The following is a 25,792-nucleotide window of genomic DNA, read 5'->3' as shown; positions in this document are numbered from 1 at the left end:
TCTCTGTACATGCCTCAATACCCATTTTCGTTCTCTATGATGAGGATTCCCTACATTTGAGTAACATTCTAGGGTCACATGAGTGTTTCACGTGTGTGTCCTTTGTGGACTACTATATTTTTCTCTGTATCTTACCAGCGAAGCAAAATCTACGGCTACTTTACCTAACCTATGTTGTCTTTCCATTTCAAAACACTACATATTGTTACTGCAATATATTTGTTTGTGACTCACTGATATACTAATCCTAGGATACTACACTCCTGCATGTCGTGAGTTCAAAATTTTACATATCTGAACATTTATGGCAAGTTGACAATCTTTGCACTATGGAAAATGGAATTAATTAACTAACTAACATACTACTAACTAATTGCGTCTGTGAAAAGATCTATGCGCGAAGCATATAACAACTATACTTCAGCAAAATATTTTTCTGTGGTCCCAAAAAAAAAAAAAAAAAAAAAAAAAAAAAAAAAAAAAAAAAAATCTAAAACTACGTAAAATTGTTAAGCGAGTCTAACCCTTCAATCCAGTCACTCATTGACTAGTCTGATGTGGCAGTTTTTAACTTCACATTTAGCAAATCATTCATGCAGGAGAATAGTACAAATGTACTATCGTTTGACCATCGTACAGACTCTAGTAACGGAGGCCTTAGTAATAGCCACCCCTGACATAGAAAACAACTGAAATAGTTGACAGAAAATAAGTCACCAGGTCTGGATGGAACCCCAATTTGTTTTACAAAGAGTACTTACAATATTGGCTCCATACTCAGCCTGCATTTGTCGTGATCTCTCATCCAGTGCAAAGTCCCAAGCAACTGGAAAAAAGTGCATATGACTCCAGTACATAAGAGTAAAAGAATGGACCCACAAAATTACAGACTAATATCCTTAACATCAGTCTGCTGGAGAATTCTTGAACCTGTTCTTTGTTCAAACATAATAAATTTACTTGAGATAGAAGAGCTTCTGTCAATGGTACAGCATGGGTTTAGAAAGCATAGTTTCTGCAAAACCTAGATTGCCCTATTGTCACACAATATCATGCAAACTATGGATGAAGGGCATTGGAAATTTCCATATTCCTGGATTTTTGAAAAGCGCTTGGTATATGCCCCACTGTAGACATCTGCTGAAGGTACAAGTATATGGAATACGTTCCTAGACATATGAGTGACTGAAAGACATCTTAAGTAACACAACCTGGTATGTTGTCCATGATGGTGAGTGTTCATCAGAGTGTGTATGTCTGGATCTGATGGGAGCCTAACAGTGACGTCATCAGCACCCTTACACTTATGAAAACAAATAAAATGCATTCCAATAATATGTGGCACACCGTGTTCTGCCCGCCACAAGTACAACACACTGGAGGGTCTTCTCGCCAGAGTAAGAATCCATGTGCCATAGGGCTGTGGCCTATGCGAAGATGAGTAAGAAGGACCTCGTCTTGACGTGGCTGGAAGGAAGTACTCCATGGCCGAGTTGTGGGCTTGACATGGAGCATGTTATCGGTCACTGCCAGACACTCGCCTTCCCATCGAGACACCACTCGCCTTCCCATCGAGACATGACTTTGTACTCAACAGCGATCCGATAGCATGAGGGGGATAGCACACCGAAATACCAGAGGATCATGACATGCCCCCTTGGCTTCTTGATTCGCCCTTTTATTTCCCACAATTCCAATGTGCCCAGGTAACCAGCAGAAAGACACCTCCTTCCCCAGTCGTCGCAGTTGTAGGAGGGCATTGTGGATATTCTGGGTACAAACGTTGGAGAGAGTGTAGGGTGCTCACAGAATCTTAGCAGACGAGAAGTCTAACACCGGGAGAACAACTCATCTGCTCCAGTGCTAGCAAGATCGCATATAATTCTGCGTCAAAGACTGTAAATTCTGGAAGCAGTCTGACCTTGACGACACAATCTGGGAAAACGACATAGCAACCAAGAGTGTTCCCCTAATTAGACCCATCTGTAAAAACAGCTACTTGGTCATGGTACTCAGATAAAATATCAGTGAATATCACATTAAAAATGGAAGCACCAAATCTAAAATCACTCTGGGCCTTTCCAGTAACCAGGGCGGCAGACGGTTAAAACCCTTGATCTGGGGTTGTATTGGCTCCACACCAAGTGACTCCAGGACACGCTTCACATGGACCTCAAATGGCATTGTGGCTCATGCATGGTTGGAAAACTGGCGTTCAAGAGGTGGACGAGCAACAGTATGGTGTGTGGGTGAAGGAACTCACATGCCTGATGCACCAGAGGAGTTGGCGCCGGATGGTAAGTGGCAGTTCCCCCACCTCAGCACAGATGCTAGGTATGGTATTGGTTCTGGTAAGCACCTGTGGCCAGCCGAATACTCTCACGATGGACAGTGTCAATGAACCACAAGTAATAGGGTCTAGTTGACCCATACAACATGCAACCATAGTCCAGCCGTGAACACACAAAAGCTCAATAAAACTGAAGAAGATGCGTCCTGTCTACTCCGGAAGACCTGTGGCTAAGGCACTTGATGATGTTCAGTGCCTGCAGGGTTCTGGCTTTCAGTTCTCTTGGGTGTGGTAACCATGACAATTGGGAGGCCCAGAAACTGCTCTATGTTTCTAAAATGTATGATGTGTCCCCCACATTCAAGGCAGGCAAATTAAAAAGACAACGAGAACGATTAAAATGAAAATACACACACACACACACACACACACACACACACATCTGCAGAAAACTGGAATCCCAACTTTGCAGCCCACTCCTCTAACCTCCGCACTGTAAGTTGCAACTGACAGCTCATTGTTGCAACACTGGAAGAGGAACAGAAAACTGTTGTGACTCACCGATCTTTCAAAGTGCTGCCGCGCAGTTACACGCGTCCTCTACATGCGGCGCTGTCTGTCAGCCATGCAGGAGCAGCGCCACCTAAGCGGAAAGCCAGCCAGCGCCCACCAGACTTGGACTCAGTTATGATTTGACTGTTAAAGTGTACACACGTCTTACTCTGTTTACTTGATCTGTGATTCTCATGTATTGCGTCTTCCTTGAAATATATTTGTTTAACTAGAAGTTCTAACAAAAAAATCAAAATTGTCTACTAATAAGGAGCACAGTACAGGACTCCTCACCATGGATGTGGTACTGTTGATGGCTATGGCAAAGATGGTAACACTTAAAACACTGCCCTGAGGAACACCATTCTCCTTGTCCAATCGATCAGACAGTGTGTCACCAACTCAGGTCCTAAAAATCTGCTGACACAGGAAAGACCATATGAAGATGGGAAAATGGCCATGAAAGCCCCATTGATGCAGTTGTGCGAGAATACGATCTCCAAGTAGTATCGTATGCCTTACTTATATTGAAGAATATACTGATACAGTGATGCTCACATAGGAAAGCCTGCTGAATAGCCGCCACTAGGAGGGTCAGATTGTCAACAGTGGACTGAAATCTTCGGAGTCCACACTGAGAGTGGCTAAGGATTTGTCTGGTCTCTAACAACCAGACCTAACAATGGTTAACCAATCACTCCAGAGTCTTCCCTACACAGCTCGTTAAGGAGACACTGGGATATGTGCAGTCCTTTCCTGGTCTGAGGAGAGGGATCAGAATTGCCTCCCTCCATGAGTTGGATATTAGATTAAAACATTCGGGGAGGATTTCCTTTGATACCGCTGACAAATGTCTAAGCATGCAGTACCGGATTTGGTCGTGGCCGGGTGCAGTGTCACAAATCTTGGTCAGTGTCAATTCGAGCTCCCACATGGAGAAAGGGGAGTTGTAGGCTTCAGAACCGTTGGAACTGAAGTCCAACTTTTTCCTCTCTACAGTCGCACGATAGTGACGGAACACCAGATCCTGGCTTACACTGGCAGTAGGTTGTGCAAAATGTTTAGCCAGTGCCTCAGCAATGTCTCTGGGTGTTGTTTGGAGGCATTACTGCTACTGGTAAACGGCTGTGTTTACCGGAAATCCTCTGGATGGCTTCCGATACTTTTATAGAAGAAGTGGGGCGATAGATAGAGTCCAGGAATACTTGCCATGACCTTTTCTTACTCTCCCTAATGACACATCGAGCCTTGGCCTTCGTGACTCGAAAGGCCCTATGGTTGTCTGCAGTCAGTTGGCATTTAAAATGTCGAAGATCTGCACGTCTTTCCCGGATCGCAGAACAGCACTCATCTGTCCAACCAGGTACTTGTAACCTCCTAAGATGATCTGAGGACTGTGAGATGGAGGTGTCAGCAGCACGATGGATCACTCGTGTGTTGTTGTCCACCCGTTCTTGGATGCTGTCAGTGTTCCAACACAGCCAGCTTGCTGAAACACATCCAGTTAGCCCTGCTGACTATCAATTTTGAGGGCTCAACTTCAGGTGGTGAGCCATTTATTAGGTGAAGGTGGATTGGGAAATGGCCACTGAAATGACGGTTGTAAATGACCTCCCACTGAACAGAGTTGGCGAGAGCGGGAGAATAGAAAGAGAGGTTGATGGCTGAGAATGACCCAGTAGCAGTAGAGAAATGTGTGCGAGTACCCGTGTTGGGGATGCACAGCTAGTGTGACCTCAAGAGGCCCTCCAAAACCCGACACCAAGGGCAAGTATTGGTCGAGACCCACAGGACATGATGAGCATTGAAGTCTCCCAGGAGAAGGAATGGTCGCAGAAACTGCGTGATAAGATCCCTGAGAGCCTCAGAGTCTAGTGATCCTCCGACACACGTGAATTTGAACTGTAACTGCTTGAAGGTCAGTAGCCAAGGGGAGGGCATAGCAGCGGTGTGCGTTAGTGACAAACACCTCTCTTGGCCCTTTTGGTCATCCTTTCGCTATAGCGTATATCCCTGTAGCTCAGGGAGATCTTTAAAATGCATTTCTTTTAAACAAAAGCACAAGGGATGTGCCTGTGCTAGGAGTTTCAGTTCCTTCACATGAGTCCTGAAACCATTCATGTTCCACTGTAGCATGGAAGCCATGTCATTGGTGCGGTTTTAATTTACCCCTATCCTTGCACCGGGGAGGTGAAGCACTTTAAGAGCAAGAGGGAGTGGAGGGGCTGCCTGTATCCAAGGCATCTAACTCCATGATATCCTCCTCATCAGTCAGATGGGAAATAATGACATCTAATGGCGCATGGGACAGTTTCTGGCCCGAATGTTATGAGCCTTTCCCTGCACCCTGTACCTTTGAGGATGAGGGGAAAGAGGGCACTGAGAGGCACTCTGCTTTTCTTGTAACTCCTGGATGCTTGCTGCAGAACTGTTGTTGGTCTTTCTTGGTGCAGCTGCCTGGATTACTTTGCCCTTACTCTTTTTCTCTTGATATGTACACATGCAAGTACAAGTGCTTGTGTTGGATACAGGCACACTAGGTGTTGTCTGTGTAGAAGCATCCGCCTTGACAACACGTCTCTATGTCATGGAAGAATAGGAGGTGGCAAAGAGAGGGGGTATCATTGCCTTATATTCTTTTTTGGCTTCGGCATAGGGGATCCACGAAAACAGTCAGTCCCAGACTGGGTGGCTCCCAAAGCAATTGATGCAGATTGCCAGAGACAGGCAGTCAGTCTCAGCGTCATGAGCAGCTGTTCCACAGTTCCCACACATCAATTCCCCACATCACTTCACCTCCACAACTCACGGTTGCATGGCAGAAACACTGGCAGTTATAGCACTGCATAGGATTTGAAATGTAAGGCCAAACATTAAGTCGAACGAATCCCGCCATAAGACGTTCAGGTAGTGTCACAGAATTGAATGTGACAATGAAAGTGGCAGTCTTTTCAATTGCTCCATTACTCCTGCATGTTCGTTGCTTCACATCGACTATTTCCTGGGATGCCCGTTCTTGCTTCAGTTCTGCTATGTCCATGTCCAAGATGTCTTAGCATGTGATAATGCTCTCACTGGAGTTGAGATAGGTGTGCATCTCAATAATGATATAGTATTCCAGTTTCTGCAGTTTGTTAAGAAGGTCTACCTGCTTTGACCTGTTAGTTTCGACCGACATTAAGCCATTATGCAATTGTTTTACAGATTTTAATGTGCCAGCAAGATCTTATGGATATAATAGGGGGACATTTTTTCAAATGTCCTCTCCTTCCTCTTGATCACCAGAAACACATTGTTATTCATGACTCCATGAGGTCTATGACTGCAGTCCAAATTATTCTTCCTATCAGGAGGACTAGCCCCTCTCATTTTTTCGGATGACTGGGTGTGAATACTCCCAGGTGGTACACCCTTCCCACTGGGAGGAGGAGAAGATGATTTCGATAATTCCATCTCAGCCCCACGAGCAGCTAGGGTAATAAGGGTCTACTCAGACAGAGCCCCATGGCCATGAGTAAGACCTATGCAACTGAGGTGCAGCAGGTTCCTCAGAGGTTGCCTGCTAATGACTGTTCCACCTCAACAGCCATGCATCCCATCAGCACACAGCACACCTTGAGATTGAGGTCTTTTTTTTATAAAGGTTTGTCCCGTTCTCACAATCCAGGTGGTCAAGCCAAGATCCCTGTTCCCTGAGACACACAACGTTCCACTGCCACACAACACGGTGGTTGCTGAAGCATGCTCAGAGTTTAGGGTGGCAGGGGATCAGCGGCGCTTACCAGTCCCCAGCTAAGGAACCCCAGGGTCACCAAGCCCGTACCCAGCAAATCAATGCTGAGCCCCTGAGGACATGTTCATCAGAGACACAAGTATCTTCAGGAGTGCCCAGGGAAGTGTGATAGGACCAGTCTTATTCTCTGTATGCATCAATTATCTGATCAAGAGGGTGGACAGCAATCTGCGGTTGTTTGATGATGATGATGCTGTGGTGTACAGGAAGGTGTGAAAGTTGTGACACTTCAGAAGGGTACAAGAAAAGTAGATAAAATTTGTAGTTGGTGTGGCGAATGGCAGCTAGCTCTAAAAGTGAAAATGCAGGTTATTGCAGAGGAGTAGGAAAAACTAATCTGTAATGTTCAAATACAGCATTAGAAGTGTGCTGCTTGACAGTCATGTCAATTAACTATCTAGGCATAATGTTTTGCAGAACAATATGAAATGGAATGAGCATGTGAGGATTGTGGTAGGGAAGGAGAATGGTCAGCTTCAGTTTATTGGAAAAATTTTAGGGAAGTGTGGTTCATCTTTACAGGTGATCACATATAGGACACTAGTGCGACCTGTTCTTGAGTACTGCCCGAGTGTTTGTGATCCACACCAGATAAGACTGAAGGAAGACATGAAAGCAATTCAGAGGCAAGCTGCTAGATTTGTTACTGGTAGGTTCAAACAACATGCAAGTACTATGGGAATGCTTTGGGAAAATCCTTGAGGAAAGGCGATGTTCATTTCAAGGATCACTATTGAAAAAATGTAGAGAACCAGTGTTTGAAAATGATTGCACAATGATTCTAGTGCTGCCAACATACATTTCATATTCAGACCACAAAGATAAAAGAAATTAGAGGTTGTATGGAGGAATACAGACCCTCACTCCATTAGCAGGAAAGGAAATGATTAGAAGTGGTACAGGGTACTCTTTGTCATGCTCCATATAGTGCTGAATCAAGTGCTTTTCAGAATTTAAGAAATACTGCCTCCATCTGACAGCCCTGATCCACCACTTTTAGGAAATTATATGAGGAAAGCAAGAGATTGCTTTCACATGGCTGAAACTCGGTGGTTGGCACGGAGGTTGTCACTCTGAGACATCTCTTTACACCTGACCACAGAGTATGTTATATGAGTCTACAACAGATTGCCACCAAACACATTGTACCTTACTTCTTCCACACGTCTTGTAGATAGGAGGTGACCTGTGCTTCCTTTCAACTACTGAGCCAATTCTTTGTTCAAGATCTCTTAAGTATATTCTCATTAGAGGAGTAGCTAACTCAGACGAAAATTCTGCATAGAATATAATAGGGATTCAATGGGTCCTGGGATTTTGCTCAACTCTAGTGATTTCAGCTCTTCCTTAATGCCACTGACACTAATTAATATCTATATCATCCATCCTTGCAATAGTACAAGAACTGGACAGTACTCCAGGAGTTTCCTTCGTAAAGGAACATTCGAAAACTGAGTGCCGAATTTCTACTTTTTCTTTGTTACAGTCAATTCCAGCTCATGTATTTTCTGTGAGTATCTGGACACTAACTTTGCTGCCACTGATAACCTTTACACATCAGAATATCTTACTGAGCAAGTGGTGCAGTGGTTAGCAGACTGGATTCACGTTCGGGAGGACGAAGGTTCAATCTCGCGTCCAGCAATCCTGATTTAGGTTTTCCGTGATTTCCCTAAATCGCTTCAGGCAAATGCCAGGATGGTTCCTTTGAAATGGCACGGAAGACTTCCTTCTCCTTCCTTCCCTAATCTGATGAGACCGATGACCTCGCAGTTTGGTCTCCTCTACAGATCCCCCCATGCCACAAATCTCTTTGGGTTTTATAAGAGATGTTTTGATAAGATACTGAGATACTGCTACAGTTGGCACTGAAAGCTTCATCTAGTGCCCTTTTGACAGCCAAACACATTTCTCTTAACATCTCTCTATCTACAATCCCGTGTTTTGTTTTACATCTTTTGTACACAGCTCAATGTGTCTTTATGCCTTTTTTTCTATCTATCCAATGGTAGATCAATTATTCTTCTGAATAATAAAGCACCTGCATTTTTCTATTCTTCATTGAGATATAACGCACCTACTCATTTTAGTTTCCCTTTGTAGTCTGGTTATAACTGTTGCTACAGTTGTTCCAAGGTAACTGATACCACTTTCAAAGTGAATATCTTCAAGGAGATCAGGTGTATTTGTTGTCATTTGATTTAATTCATTTCCATCATGAGTAGGCTTCTGAACTACTGGTTCAAGGTAGTTTAAGAGAAAGCATTTAGAAGTGCTTCGCAAGAAGTCTTGTCACACTTACCTCTTACAAAACTGTAATTTAACGGTTCTGAGAACAACATATTTGAATGATATAATAGATTATAATTAAAATGAAATGCAAGTGGGTGGAAAGTATGGTAGATACACTAAGGAATTTCTTTGCTAGGTTTCAAGAAATAAGTAAAGAGCAAGAACACAACCTAAGAGCAGATGGGTAGATGACAGGAAGCATGAGTAAGCAACATTAACGTTTAGAAGTGAAATATCTGACAAACCTGACATTGCTCAGGTATTAATTTTACCAGTTTTCTATTAGAACAAGAAATGAACTGTGTTTGTACTGTAATATCCAACAAATTTCATTTCCATGTATTCAAGAAAACTTATTTCAAAGCGTAAAATAGTTGTACAAAGAAATATAAATACTCTACAAATGTATAACTACAGCCTTTGCTGTCTATAATTCAATTTTGTAAACATCTCCATAGCAATGCCTTTTCATACCTTTAAACAAAGCTATTGTTTTCCCCTACAGCTGTTTGCGCTTCCCAGTTGAAAGCTGTCAAAAAGGCTGACAGGCATCAGGGATTTCCCTAAGCTGACCCGACTGTACGAGTGTCTTAGTAGTACAGAAATACATGTATTAAAAGTTCCACATGTGATGTGGCAGTTTTTCACACATCTAATAGTTTATGACATCTTGTCTCCTGAACTATAATAGATAGGTTGTTTGCTTGGTTGGTTTGGGGTACAAAGGGACCAAACTACAGGGTCATCAGTCCCTTTTTCCTGACACAAGCAAGGCTCAAGGCACAAAAACACCCAACACCACACCAAAAAAGAAAACGAATGGAATGAACAAAAAATGGGGAAAACATACACCACAAGGAAAAGTAGAAGAAGGTATTAAAACAATAGAGCAGATGGTCTGGGCTGGCTGATTACAATAATAATAGAGGACGAGCCAGCCACTCTGCAACACATTAAAATATCCACCCCAAAAGACAACGTGAGATGAACACAAGTAGGGAAAAGACAACCACCTAGACAAGCAAATGCAAAGAAAGTGCGGTAGAGTTAAAATGGAGAGAGAGTGACGACCTCAGAGAGAAGTCTAAATGACCACCCTTAGATGGTAAGATAAAAATGAATAAAACATAAAACTAAATCTGCTGTTGAGCCATTGTCACCCAACACTGAAGGTAGTGTGCAGGGAAGGTTAAAAGTCCGCTGTAGAGCGGCTGAAAGTGGGCTATCCAGTACGAAGTGGATGACAGTCATATGTGAGCCACAGTGACACTGAGGTGGGTCCTCATGAAGGAGGAAGTAGCCATGTGTTAGCCATGTATGGCCAATGTGGAGCCGGCACAGAACCGCAGAGTCCCTGTGAGAGGCCTGCATGGAGGTCTTCCACACATTCGTAGTCTCCTTAAGGGCATGGAGTTTGTTGTGTGTTCTGAGATTATGCCATTCCGTCTCTCAAAGCTGAAAAACCTTGTAGCATAATAATGATTGCAGGTCAGTTACAGGGATGCCTCTCTCCAGAAGAGGTTTCCATGTAGCCCGTTTGGCCAGCCTGTCAGCAAGTTCATTTCCTGGGATTCCGATGTGGTCTGGGGTCCACACAAACACCATGGAACAATTGGATCTTTCCTGGGCATAGATGGACTCCTGGATGGTCGCTACCAAAGTATGGCGGAGGTAGCACTGGTTGATACCTTGGAGGCTGCTCAAGGAGTCAGTACAGAGGAGAAACAACTCACCAGGGCACAAGAAATGGCCGCCAGCTCTCCAGTGAAAACACTCCAGCCATCTGGCAAGGAGTGCTGTTCAATATGTCCTCCATGAACATACATAAAGCCAACGTGACCATCAGCCATTGAGCCATCAGTGTAAACCACTTCATGGTACTGGTACATGTCAAGAATTGAGAGGAAGTGACAGCGGACAGCCGTGGGGTTAACTGAGTCCTTAGGACCATGTGAAAGGTCCAGGCGAAGCCTCGGCCTAGGTGTACACCATGGCGGTGTACGTTAATGGATCTCAAGTATAGGTGGTAAAGGGAAGGACTCCAGTTTGGAGAGAAGGGATTGCACATGAACCACAATCGTGAGCCCTGACCTGAGCTACCGATGCAGGAGATGAACTGCTGCAGGTGGGAAAAGGAGACAGTAATTTGTATGCTCAGGAGAACTACGAATGTGTGCAACATAACTGGCGAGCAGTTGTGCACATCAGATCTGCAGAGGGGGGACTCCGGTCTCCACCAGGACACTGGTCACCAGACTTGTTCTAAAAGCTCCCGTCGCTAGGCGAACGTGACAGTGGTGTACTGGGTTGAGGAAACACAATGCTGAGGGCACCACAGAATCGTAAACCAGACTCTAATAGTCAAGGTGGGAATGAACAAGGGCTCTGTAGAGCGGCAATAGCGTACAGCGATCTGCACCCCAGTTGGTGTTGCTCACGCAGCAGAGAGCATTGCAGTGCTGCCAGCACTCTCACCTAAGCTGACAAAGGTGAGGTATTGAAAACCAGTCCTAAGAATCGAAACGTCTCCACTACAGTGAGTGGATCGTCATTAAGATAAAGTTCAGGTTCCGGATGAACAGTACGACACCGACAGAAGTGCATGACACACGTCTTTGTGGCTGAAAACTGGAAGATGTGGGCTCGAGCTCATGACTGTGCCTTGTGAATGGCTCCCTGTAGGTGCAGCTCTGCAACACCAGTACTGGAGAAGCAATACGAAATGCAGAAGTCACCTGCATACAGAGAAGGGGAGACCAACAGCCCTACAGCTGCTACTAGGCCATAGATGGACACTAAAAATAGAGATACACTCCATACGGAACCCTGCAGAATGCCATTCTCCTGAATACAGGGGGGGGGGGGGGGGGGGGGGGTACTATGGGATGCACCAACTTGGACACGGAAAGTATGGAGCAACAGGAAGTTTTGGATAAAAATTAGGACAGGGCCCCACAGACCCCACTCATACAATGTGGCAAGGAAATGATGTTGCCAGTTCATGTTGTATGCAAAGTAAAAGACAGCAATCAGATGTTGGCATCTGGAAAAGACTGCTCAGATGGCAGACTCGAGGGACAAAAGATTATCAGTGTTAGAGCGACCTTGGCAGATGCCGCCCTGACATGGAGCTACAAAGACAAGACTAGATTACGTACACTCTGCACACACACACACATATCTAAGCAGTCATTCTAAATGTGCTTCCATCACAAATCAAACAGGTGGGAACTCTAACAGATGCTTCTGTTTGAAGAACCCTTCGCCACACACTTCACAGTGGTTTGCAGATTATGAAATTATATGTAGAGTTAGTGTGACTAATTTAAACTTTGTGAAGTCATTTCATTTCTGAGGAGTAGTAGACAAGATATACCTGAGTAGAAATAATGCAGGGAAGTATTGTTTGTACCTGGACTATCGTTTGGATTGGAAGATGTGGTTAATTATTTGAAACAAAAAGTTGAGGATGGGGCACACAACAATTACTTAGGCCTACAGCAGTCACTTCACCATGGGTTCTCGGATTAATTGGATAAGTTAGTAGTTGTTCTGAGAATGGGCAGATACTAAAGCAAGATTGAAGCACATTATGTACCTGTCAGGCAACTGCAATGTCAAATACTATACTAACATAGCATCCATACTAAAAAATGGTATTTACAAACTAAATACACGTATAAAAATAGTTGAAGAACTACAGGAAAGGAGGAAACAAGGTTATTGCCGGACTGTAAATTTGGCTCATCATTCGCATACAGCATTTTGTAGTCGGATAACAAACCTGTGCCACAGAAAATGTTTCCATGGAATCCTATAGTTCAGTTGTTTACATAAGCATGACGAGTTTTTTTTTATATTTGAATCACCTCTCATAAATGACACTTGTGAATTCTACAAAACCTAGACGTGACTGTCCTTAAATACATAATTCAGTGGACCTTTTGACAGTCAGCTTTATCAGTTGTTAAACTTGCACCGGTACCCATAATAATGTGGTTATATAGAAATTCACGCAGTTTGTTAACATATTTGACTGCGTTTAAAGTATACTACTGCTCGATTCAGTTCCATTGTTATACTAATGGGCATCGCGTGAATTCAGTACAAAATAAAAAAAATAAAAAACACAGAAATGTTAATTTTGTTTGTGATTAGGACTAGGCCTAATTTATTCTGACAGGGATACAGTAGAACTTGCAATTAATGTACATTGCCGTCATTAAAGACTGATTTCGTTACTTTAGAGATATGGACTGCGATCTCGGAATATAATGACACGATATGTCGTGTTACCAGTCTTTCCAAGTAATAACATGCATAAATAAACCAGTCACATTAAACTCATAATTTACAGGCAGTAGTTTCACGCATCACGTAAGATTTGCTTGGACATGACAAGCAATTGTCCCGTGGCAACTACTGATATGAGTTTACTGTGGGGATAACCGTGACACTAAGTGATTGCAAAAGTTTATGAAAGCAGTGTCTTCTCTAGAACTCGTAAACACTTCCTTGCACCCCCAACAGGTAAAACGAAGTAAACAAATCAATCAGTTAAAACAAGAAACCACTAACTTCAATTCCAAAGCAGGCACTTCTACAAGAAAAATCGAGGAATGGATCTCCCTGCGTAGAGCGTCAACAGACAAACATGTTAATAACTTACAAGATGAATTACAACACTCTCAGAGGCGACTTACTTTAACTACCTCCATAACTTCGGTTTTTCAACATTGTCGCCAACACCTAAACCACTCGTTATATGAGTAGTGCGGAAATGCAGCGTAGTAATCATAATGCTCTGTAATTATTAAACCAGCTAACTCGACATAGTGAAGAACTCTCCATAAATATGTAAATTGCCAAATTGCGCATGGCAGAATATCTGTATTAGAGTTCAGCGAACAGTTCACGATTGGTCACAGAGTATTAATAAAACTCTGCATGTTTCTATTTATCCTATCACTTAAATAACGTGCGAATATTATGTTGTACAAGCAGCTATGTATTTCCCAGTAAAAATGCTTGCTCTTTTTGTGATTCATAGTACATCCTTCCTTGTTATCATATGACGGTGCGTCACGCGTTTGGAGCCACTTCCTGCTGTTGGCAGCAAATAGCGAATATTGTGTTGGGTGCTGCTGAATAGCTGTCAAGAGCTCAACGAAGTTAAGCTTTAAATAAACTGTCGTGAAAAGTACATTCTTACATCTCTAATTAGGATTAAGGTAAGTTATGCTTATGAGTATTCATCCTTTATTGTTATTCAAGATCAGAAAAAGTTGTCGTTGTTCGTTACGTATCACTTTGTTGTTAATTGCACTCACCTATAGAATACAATTTCCGAATTGACATCAGAGATTTGTGTTTATTTCTCGATAATGCAGGGAATAGCGAAACTCGCGGTGTCACCACTCTTTCTTTGAATATTGAGTGTAACTATGACTTTTGTTCGTAGTAATATTAATTTATTGCGTATGTTACATAAGTGTATGCTCTACAGTTTAGGGTCATTTCAGATCATTGTATGTCAAGATTGTGTTTTATATCGTGGCTGTTGTTTACCGTTGTATCGTCTCGCAAATAAGTGCCTAGGCGTGACATGAGGAAATTAGTCACTTAATTAGACTATAATTAGCAAGAATAAGGAAGGTCATTGTCGAGTAGGAGGCACTCGCATTTTTGTCGGAAAAGTCTCTTGAAATATTTGTTGTTGTTCTGGATACCAGCTTGTAGTTCCACCAGATTCTGTCGTGTTTTACGGACTTGCGATCAAGTGTGGGACATTCTCTAGGAAATCACTACTCACTCGTATATAGAGATACAATAAGAGAGATTAGAAATGTTAATGGAAGCTATCCGATTCGAAGTTCGCTACAGAAAGAAAAGCGTATCAATACATTGAGCAAACTATTATTGTTCCATTGTTGTGAAATCAGTCTCCCATTGATTGTGCGTTATGAATGTATGTTGCCGGTTACAGACAGTTCTTATTTCTGATCTGATGTGTAGTAGTAGAGTGTACTTTTAATAGCACAGTGAAATTTGCAGAAAACTGTCACTAAGCTCAGCATCATCAGAGTAGAGCGCCTTCACACAGGAGTGCCCCATGGGTTAGTTCTGGACCCCGTACCTCTTATTTTTGTTAACGACTTTCATCTTTGTGCAGAATATTGTAAATTCGCTGTCTTTGCTCTTGACACGATGGTACATATTTACAATTCATTGGACAAACTTGAGCTGTAAGTTAATAAAGTTTTTAGAGGGAAATTGTGAACACGTTTAACATAAATGCTCTTTCTGTTATGTATAGTAAATCAAGTTTGATTTAGTTTTATAGGTCTGTGACCTCCAAAGATGAAGGAAACAGGAAAAACTAGGAGCAGACAGCTAGGATTGATATTTCAAAACTCCTGTACTGAAATGTGGGTAGAAATCTAAAACAGTCAAACCACATCCTGGAAAATATCAAATTAGCTTGTTGTGGTTGTTTTCATACAATTATGACATGTGACATCATGTTTTGAAGAAATTAGCTACTGGTTAAAGAAGTTCTTTATGCACAGAAAAGGGGCATAAGAATTATGGGCAGAGCCCACTCCAAAGTCTTACGCAGAAGTCTTATTAAGGAACATGAAAGCCTTGCATTCACTGCACAATTTATATTCTTCATGATGTTTTTCACAAGAAAAACTCATTTTAAATCGGATAGTGCTCATTATAATCACAATATTAGGAGAAAGGATTATACACTATGGGAATACAGATGTGGGTATGGCACAGGATGAGGTCAGTTTCAGTGGCTGTGAGAGTATTAATGCCCATTCACTTCAAATTGTTTAGTGGATGATGAGTTCTTTAGGGTCATTTTACACTAGTGTACGGCTCCGTGAGCCACAATGTCTAGTATGAACACATGGATACATTTCCAGATCCTTATTTGTGTACATGTTACTTTCTGGTAACACATTTAAATACTTATATATTTGTGTAATAGAACCTAGCTTGTAGTTATCCTAGTGTACAATAGTTTTACTAGTTGCGTAATACCATACAATATAACCACAACAAACTTATAAAACTGACATGTTCCACATTCTGTGATATGTTCATAATATGGATCATAAGAACATAAAATAAATAAAATAAAACAAAACACTATGCATGGAAGCAGAACCACTTGCTGTCTGGCAGGTGTCATTAATCAAGCATTCTCCTATCCCTAAGACTTATTTCAGAGTATCGTAACTAAGAATGCAGCTAAATATGTCACTGTCCACAGTTGCATCGTCAATACACTAAATACGCAGCAATTAGCAATGTTAAGTTTGTCATATTTGATTAGTTGTAAATTCTTTTGCTATGGATGGTGATGGAAAAATTGCCAGTTAATTGAAATCTCTTCCGTTTTTCAGCTTCAAGCAATCAAAATGAGCTGTTGGTGTTGTCAGTTTTGTGTTTTGGATTTTCCTTAATGTTGATGCCCTACTTGGGCTAACAATTGAATTTTAAGAAAGTGGATGTAACTTATGAAATGGAAATATAAATTGTGCCAAATTGTTCATATATTGCACACACTCATCCTGTAGGCCCTCCATGTTAATGTCTAGAGGTCCTGTGAGATCTCATTACGACTATAAACAATGTGTGTGTCATGTTGATGGACAATGTTGCTAATTGGCTATAAATAGGTAACCATCATACATAAAGTACTGATCGCATTTTATGAAATTTCTTACTGTTCCTATCAATCTGATGTAAGTGTAACCAAATACAAATAGAAAATATTTAGGCACGTATACCAGGTATAAACACTGCCCTTCCATGTGTACACAATCTGACAAACATTAATTTGCTCTGTGAAAGGAACATCTAAATGAATGAGATTAAGGCACTGTATCATTTAAGCCATCTTAGAGCTGCATTTCATGGAAGAGTAGGGGTTTGCCACTTGTAAATTGCTTACAAGCTAATGCTGTAGGCAATGCAGCATTTTTTCATGAATAGCTCCGAGGGAAGAAATTTGCACTGGATCATTTGGTCAGAAAAGGATATGAGCTGCTGAATGATGTTAAAGTTGGGTGATTGTGCTGTTCACATCACATATTTCAATTCTCACAATTATTCTGTTGACCCCTACCTTCACTATATGGACAGTTTTAACACAGGAATAACTAATGTTAACTCATCGCAAAAATTCTCCAATATATGGGTGTTCCATTCCTTTCTGTGAGTTTTATTTTGTACAGTCCCTCTTAAAATTAAGTGAAATGGTGCAGTACACAAAGCACTGGATTTACATTCTACAAGAAATGGAAGGAAGAAAGAGAGAAATAACAGTATTAATCATTAGAAATAATTGTTTTTAACATCCCATCAATGAGTATCATCAGAGACAGAGCACAAGTTCGGATTGGACACAGTAGGAAAGGAAATTACCATATTTCACTGAAAGGAATCTACCAGAGTCTTAACAAATGACACCATGGGAAACCTAAATCTGGAAGAGAATATGAACCCTCTTTCTCAAAAAAAGCACAGAACCACCTTGCTTCGCAACTCCAGAAGAGTTGAGTCAGGTTTAGTTTTTTCATAGATTCCAAAAGTTTAATTTTCATTATGCTTGACACAAACAAAACACTGTCACACACAAATCAAATATCCTCCACCAACACTCAACAGGTCACAACTCTTTTACCACCCACCATGCTGCTTGTTTCTGTCAAAGCCACCTCATTCTACACAAGCATCCCCAATACCAATGGCCTTGCCACCACTGGACACTATATTTCCCAACTCTTTGCTCACACCATACCTGTAACAACCTTCCTGATCACCATGACTAACTATATCCTCACCCACAATTAATTCTCCTTTCAAGACATTACCTACAACCAAATGTGCAGCACAGCTGGGGGCACCTGCATGGCATCATCCTTTCCAACCTTTTTCTGGGCCATCTAGAGGAACCCTATGTAGCCTCCCAGAATCCCAAACACCTCACCACCTTCAGATTCATTGATGGCATTTTCTTTGCAGCATTATAAAATACATATCTTGCATATTGCTCCTCTTGTGCATTCACACTTTTTTGCCAATGCATCTACAGTTTTTTAAAATGTGTGACAAACTTTTTACCAAAGTGTCTGACAAACTTTTAACCAAAATGTCTGAGACTGTCATTTTCTACCAGGTCCTCTTAATTTGCAGAAATTGTCATGGCAATTTTAATCCTTAGCCCAAAATCAGGTCCAGTTGAATGGAATGGATGTTCATTTCTAGTAATATTATACTGACTGACTTAATTTCTAGGCATTAATTGCCAGTGTGTAAGGAGAGATGCCATACAGCAAATGTCTGAATAAATGAGGAGAAGTGATGAATATACTTTAGAAAATCTTGATTCCTGGTTCCTTCAAAATGGACTAAAACTGAATGTAACTAGGTAGGCCTAATGCAATTTGAAATTAAATCATCAGAATACAGAGCCGTAAAAGTAAATTTCAAAGCTCAGGAAATGTCAAGATCCTAAGTCTAAATCTTGACAAAAATTTAAATTGGAAGGTACATTTAGACTGCTTAGAAAGTAAATTAAATAGCATAGCATTTGTAAAGTAAATTTTATCAGATGCCACAAACATGGACATCAGGAAAATAATTTATCCGACCTGTTACTTTGAATTGGATTTTTGCTATAATCTTGTGTAGGAATTCACAAATGTTGCGAGGCTCCTAGAATTGCCAAGAAAATAGTTACAAACATGTGCATTGCCAACAGGTATCAAGCTGTTAAAGTCTTGGTTCACCTAAGAGATTACTTGCAAAAGTGCCCTTGTTGCATTGCATGCCGGTATTGGAAATAACTTGTGTAATAAACAGTGGTAGCAGAATTTGCTGAATCACAAGTCAGTGTTACGAAAAGGGAGATTTTTTGCTAATCATCATTTAGTGGAGACATTGAGTCACAGACAGACACTGTAAAAAAGAATGCTAAACTTTTTGTTGTGCCTGTCTGCGACTCAGCATTTCTGCTATATGGTGAGTAGCAGTATCTCATTTTTATAATATTTCTATTATTCTGTCAAGGATTTTCCATAGTTTGAATCGTAAGTCAGTTGTTGGTAGCCAGTTAGAATGCTCATTCATAATTTTCTGTGGATAGTAAATAAAGTTTACTGATACTTTGTTCTTTTAGGTTAGAATTTAACCACTTCATTGGAATTTTCGGTAAAATCTGAAATAAGACATACAAGTAGGTTACTGCAATGGTGAACATATATCTCGGGCTATGCTACACGTCGGTCTATTACAGCAGCCATATTTTCATGTTGAGATTCTATGACTTTTGCCAGCTTACTAGCAAATTGTCACATTCTAACCTAGCCTAGATCTCGAGCTATGCTTCAGGTCAGTCTGTCAGTACATCCAGCTTCCTTCCATTCACATTTGCTGGCTTCGCTAACTTACAGCGAGACTGTCACATACCAACCTAACCTAGGCCTTGGGCTTTGCTACAAGTCAGTCTGTCAAAACAACTAGATTTTTTTTCTCATTTCTGTTAAAAACAAGTGTAATCAATTTACATCTTATTCTGAAAGAGATCAGTGGCTACAACATACTATCACTGAATTGGCTATAACCAAAGTCAGAATTGCCACCATCAATACACAACACACGATCTATGAACAACGAAAGTTTATTTTTATTTATCAGTAGTAAGTATTGTACAGCTGTATCACAGTAATGTGTATAAAATAGTATAACATTTTTGTATTTCTCTCAAAATTTTCTACTGTAAATCTCGACATGTCTCTCATATAACAAATCAAATGATTTGAAAATTGTACCAAATAAAATTAATAAATTGCATATCAGTCAGTTGTTTTGTGTCCAATTTTAGGGATATATTTATTCATGAGACTCTGCTTTGGCTTCAAACCCAAGGTTGTGTTTGAACAGACAAGGATTGTGACTTTCACTTCAAACTGCTGTGACCTTGTAATTACGGGAGCTGTTTAAATTAAACTGTGTGACAGCAGTGTTGAGGCAATGATAAGTCTGTCATTTAGGTGCTTGTAATGTTTTTCATTGTTCTGTTTCCACAAGTTTTTATCAATATACAAATTATGAGATGATGACGATGACGATGACGACGACGACGACGACGATGATAATGTCATTAATACAGTCAAGTAGTCACACTTTGATCAGTAGATGCTAATTAATATTAGATGTTCACTGTATACTTGACTAAGATGTACGGTACTCCCCCGAAACAGCACACCTTCTGTGATACTGATGTCAACACATGCATCTACATTTATACTCTGCAAACCACCATAAGGTACATGGCCAACCCAAGAAATTAACTAGGCCTATTTATTTACATTAGTGATCACCACCGCCACCATGTATATGTTAATCCTGAGAACTTTGTTATTATAGTGCACAGATCTGTACATATTCTGTTTCTTTTATTGTGAAGTAATAATATTCCTTGTTGTTTCGTTTGTGTGTTCAGTACTCATCACTTTCCAGCATGGTAGAATCATTTGTTGTTTTAGGTGGTAGCCCAGTCTTAGATATTGTTATGATGATTTTCCTATTTTATGTCTCAAAATAGGGCGTAGAAGTTAGAATTTTTTCAATTCACGATTAGTGTGCATTCTTTTATTTAATATTAAGCAGCTAGCTTGTGCGGTATACCTGTAACAATGCTTCTAATTGGCTAGCATGTTTTGTTCATAAAAGTCTAAGAATTTATCTATGAAATCAGCCCTCAGAAATTTTACAAACTCTTCTTTTAATGTTGAAGCTATAACTCCATAGAATAGAGTAGACAGGTAAGTCTAGATCATGGCCAGTGGCATATTTACACGTTTCATGCAGCATTATTGCCAGCACTAGTCATGAGGTATAAAGGGAAGGAGCCTATGCAGCCATTGTGAAAGCAGCTGACAGACAATGTTTCAAAGGAATACTGTTATGTCCCCATGTCAGTATATCACAACCTCGGAAATCTTAACACATTCAGAAAACATAAGCAAATAAGAGTATTTTGACAACCAAGATTATTAATGTAATTTAAGCTCTTCTGTAAGGTCCCATCCTACCCACGACCTCATTGTGATCTATTCGGAAGAAGCACATGTGAGTACAACTGTTGTAATGCAACCTGATCCAAGCCATGGGTTAAGCTACAGATCAGTATATCACCACAACCAGGTACTCACGACCAAGCTGTCATATTCCAACCTAACCACAACCTAGTAATTCTTGATGCAATCAGAAAAAATCAAATATTTGTAACAATGCAGATTATGAATATAATTTTTGATCATTTCGCATGCTCTGCTTTTAAGTCCCAAGGTAATCACACATTCGTAATTGATGACATATTCAGAAAAGGTGAGATATTTGTGACAACGGTGGAAAAAGAGAATGGTGTCTCTTTCAGGCTAGATATCCATTGCTTCTTTCCTCACTTCTCATAGGCTACATGAATATATCATACTAGTGGCTACACAAAACTGATGCGTTGTGATCTATGAGCAGTAGAGAAACACCACTATGACTGCTGCTGGCTTGGGTCTAGACTTCAGCCGAGTAGACCATACATGCTCTCTCTGTCTCTGTGTGTGTGTGTGTGTGTGTGTGTGTGTGTGTGTGTGCGTGTGTGTGTGTGTGTGTGTGTCAATTCAACACACTTCACCATTTCTCTTCTCTGCCTTCCAAATGAGTTGAGTGCAACAGTACACCAATGGATAACATCTTATTAAAGGAAACTTACTAGGGGTTACCCAAGGAAGGTATCCTTCAAACTAACAAAAGGAAACTAGCAGTCATAACAACACTTTGGTTCATTGCCAGTAAGACATCAAACAAAATGATTTGCGCTCTAATATCAAGCATATAAACATTTAAAAAGTGGACAGCAAATACAAATTATTGCTTTGGCACAGGTGGGTGGACTCAATGAAACTATATTACATATACAGCCAGTGACTGCGAAAAGGCTAGTGATTTGCAAAAGTATCCCTGGAAAAGCAAGAATGAACACCAATTCTTTTGCTAAAGTGCTTGTTGGGTGCAACTAGCTGGCTGTGAATGTAAAATTTGGGCATTGAAACTGTGATGAAAATTAAGTAGCTTTGCTTCTCACTTGCCTTGGTGGCAGCATTGACAGCTGCAGTAGCAGCTGGAATTTCTTAGTCCAGCTTGGCCTCTGTACTTTGCTCTAAGTTGGAGACACCTATCTCTGCAGATATCTTCTAAGGCTGCTTAAAGTGAAGGGCTTTGTCGACGGCGTGCCTGAAGCAAATCTATTCTTCGAAATCTCTGCCACAAATGTCTCCTTCAATGTCCCTGCAACAAATTTTCTCTGACGTTCCTGTACGACACTTAGCTGGTTCTACCAGCATCAGAATGCTACTGGGTAACTGCAACAGACATTGCACATTCTGATTAATAATAATTTTTATACACAATTTCATACTCTTGGAGATTTTTTGTCATGGTTAAACGATAATGATATGGCATGGGAAAGAAGGCAGAAAATATGTCCCACAGCATTACAGATTTAAAGCCATGATCAATCAAAAGCCTTGCGTTTAGGCATGCATTGGACATCTTGCTTTCTGCCAAAATAGTTATTGTGAGCCAATCTCACTTACTCGGATTTTTCCTGCACAGCAGCTCCCACAGTCTGGAGTCTCATTCAAAACGTAACTCTGATCCGAATTTGCTTTTATCCTTAGTTAGGATTCACGTACCTTACTTTCTTTCACTCCTGGCAATGATTTTTTCAGACCCCCAGTGAGCTTGCTACTCTTTGGCGGGTTTGTGTCTGGCTACAACGGGGCCCCAGCCTGTGCAGCATCTTTTCCCTTCCATGCTGCATGTCTGTCCTCTTGCTATTCTTTTTCCCCTCCCTTGGGGAACATGTCTGGGGTGTTTTTAGGAGTGTTCCGCATTGTCTGTCGCTGACATAAGAACAGTCTCACCACTGTTTTTTGTTCCATTTTCCTTTCTTTGTTTCCCTTCTCTCTTTCCTCCGCTTTGGCATTGGAGGTTCCTTTTTTTCTTCTTCCTTCCTGTGCACTCTTGAAGGCCGGCCCACGCATCTGACACCTAACAGATGACTGGGTAACGCGTAATTCCCAGCCCCGGGTCAACAGGTAGTGTTCGCACTTATCTCCTGGTACAGGCCAGGCCCAGGGAAATCACCTAAGGCAGGTGTGCCCCCTTGTGAAGAGAGCCTCCCAGTTGCACAGAGCGTGCCATCAGAGAGATTGGCAATTATGGGGATTTTCTTGCAATGAGCCAATCATCTTCACAATCAGCGTCTACAAAACGTAAAGAGAATGAGGCTAACAATTCAAAGACACTTCCAGGTGCACCACATTTACTTCTGGTGTCATACTGAAGACAGTCAGTCCTTCGCCACAGTAAATCCATTTATTATTCAGAAAGGTGTTGATGCAGTTGCCGGCCCTGTGAAATCTTGCTCTCATGTATGGAATGGCACTTTGCTTTTGGAGACTACTGATTCTCAAGCACAACAGCTGCTTGCCACCTCGTTTCTCCATAGCTATCCCGTTCGTATCTAGGGCCATAGAACTCTGAATTCTTCCCATAGTGTTATTTACATTAGGGTGCTCAACGGTCTGACTGGGGCCTAAATACAGTCGTACCTCTCTGATCAGGGTGCCATTGCCATTGGATGATGAGAAAGGTAGATCCTTCCTTAGTGCCCACCTGCACTCTTTGTCTTATCTTTGATACAGTGGTGCTTCCGTCCAAGATGAAAGCAGGCTATGAAGTTATCTCAGTCTGACATACATTCTGAACCCAATTCGCTGCTACCAGTGTCATCATTTCAACCACAATAGAATCTCTTGTTGACACCTAGCCAAATGTGTAACCTCTGGTAGGGGTGCACTCGAGGGCAATTGTTCGCCTCTTTCTCCCCGCTGTCTCAACTGCAATGGTGGCTATGCCACCTCCTCTCAGGATTGTCCCATGTATCTTGACGAGTGGGCTGTCGAGGGGATCTGGGTAAAGAAAAAAGTGCCTTACCCAGTCGCTCGCAAATTATTGGCTGGTCACAAACACTGCGTTCTCCCCTCTGGCACCTATAGTTCTGTTCTTGTTACCCCATGTTCCATGAAGGACATGGCCATGCAGATGTGCATCCTCGAATTCAGCTCTGAGGTTGTGAAATTGCCCATTGTCAAGGTAGCATTGCCAATCCCCCATCCACCTGTGCAACAAGCCATCAGACTCTCGCCTGAAGGGGCAAAGCAACCAGCTACACAACTGGTAGGCCGGAAAGGACAGAAGGAGTGCCCCTGTGAAGACTTCATATGTCCCTTCAGCCAGAAACCACCTGAAGTCTTCCTCTAACAGGAAAGGCTCAAAGACGGTGTTGCCACGTAATACCTTAGCCTGGCCAGCCTCTGTGTTGCTGGTGCATACCTCCAACCGTTTTTCTGTATTGGACTCCACAGACCGACAGCACAAGCAAGCCGATGCTTCTGTGGACCCCATGGAGCAGGATCCTCCTGCTTCTGTGCCCTTTAGCCCAACCTACATAGGTAGGAATGATCATCAAAATAAAATAAGAGAAATCAGAGCTCGAACAGAAAGGTTTAGGTGTTCGTTTTTCCCGCGCACTGTTCGGGAGTGGAATAGTAGAGAGATAGTATGATTGTGCTTCGATGAACCCTCTGCCAAGCACTTAAATGTGAATTGCAGAGTAGTCATGTAGATGTAGATGTAGCAGCTGCTGATTTGACACCCCTTCATCTCTTCCTGATCGTGACTCTCCTCCAATGGACCGTTCATGGCCTTTGATCCCACAAAGAGGATTTACTGTTGCTTTTAGCATCGCAGTGTTCTCTTCTACTCTGCCTTGAGCAAACAAAATTGCCACCTCACAACTGCTTTGAGCTTTCACATTTCTTCCAGTTCATTTTGACTTTCCCCTTGAGGTCAGCATTCCATCTTGTGGGGTCATCATGCTGCTGATACAGGATGTCATTCATAGTCAACCCATCTCCCAGACTACCCATCTTCAAGCTGTTGCAGTTCCCCATTTTCTTTCTCACCCGACTTCGTCCCTCTGTACCATTTATGTCCTTCCGTCATTTGATGTCACCAGGGCAGACTTCCTTCAGCTTATTGGGCAGCTACTTTCCCCATTTCTGCTACTCGGTGACTTTAATGCACATCATCCCCTTTGGGGTTTCCCAGAACCTATCAGAGAGGTGCCCTCTTGGCTGATATTCTTAATTAACTCAACCTCTTCTGCCTTAACACCAGAGCACCCACATTCCTTTATGACTCTTCACACACCTATTCCCATTTGGATCTATCCTTCTGCACTGCCAAGCTTGCCCATCTGTTCTTTCTGACACATACTCGAGCGACCATTTCCAATGTGCTGACTCCTATCCCACCTGCTTGCACACCCAAATGGCAGCCTACTAAGGCTGACTGGTGGCTTTACTCCCTCTTGACGACCTTCAAAGAACAGGATTTCCCCAGTTATGATGACCATGTTGAATACCTCACAAATGTTATCCTTATGCTGCAGAACATTCCATTCGTCGCACTTTGTCTTTACCACACTTTGTCCCAGTTCCTTGGTAGACTGAGGCATGCCGTGATGCAGTTCGCGCATGGAGGCATGCTCTCTGCAGTTTTAACCATCATCCTATGACCGCAAATTGCATTCGTTGTAAACAGATGCATGCGAAGTGTCGTCACGTTCTTTGGGAAAGCAAAACAGATTGCTGGATTTCATTCACTAGTCCTTTTAAAAGTTCCTCCCCTTCCTCTGACGTGTGGAGCAACTTCTG

The 25,792-nt window shown here is 41.7% G+C and overlaps 2 protein-coding genes across 6 annotated transcripts in view; one reads left to right on the top strand and one right to left on the bottom strand.

Moving 5' to 3' along the window:
- LOC126353828 (josephin-1) overlaps positions 1-13,720 on the bottom strand; it is a 53,896-nt gene extending 40,176 nt beyond the window's left edge. The window contains exon 1 of one of the 4 annotated variants that reach the window (XM_050002977.1): positions 13,631-13,720. In XM_050002977.1, the coding sequence (XP_049858934.1) occupies positions 13,631-13,645 (15 nt within the window). In that variant the 5' untranslated portion in view covers positions 13,646-13,720. The other 3 variants (XM_050003014.1, XM_050002987.1, XM_050002970.1) reach the window with 3 other exon arrangements.
- Positions 13,537-25,792, top strand: part of LOC126353820 (syntenin-1-like) — a 36,393-nt gene continuing 24,137 nt past the window's right edge. The window contains exons 1-2 of one of the 2 annotated variants that reach the window (XM_050002947.1): positions 13,537-13,733; positions 13,978-14,158. The gene's annotated coding sequence lies outside the window, so the exon portion shown is untranslated. Of the gene's footprint in view, positions 13,785-13,977; positions 14,159-25,792 lie in introns of both variants that reach the window. The other variant, XM_050002940.1, reaches the window with a different exon arrangement.

This window comes from Schistocerca gregaria, chromosome 1 (assembly GCF_023897955.1).
Source record: "Schistocerca gregaria isolate iqSchGreg1 chromosome 1, iqSchGreg1.2, whole genome shotgun sequence".
Taxonomy (NCBI): Eukaryota; Metazoa; Arthropoda; class Insecta; order Orthoptera; family Acrididae; genus Schistocerca; species Schistocerca gregaria.
This window is presented reverse-complemented; position numbering and strand designations above follow the sequence as displayed.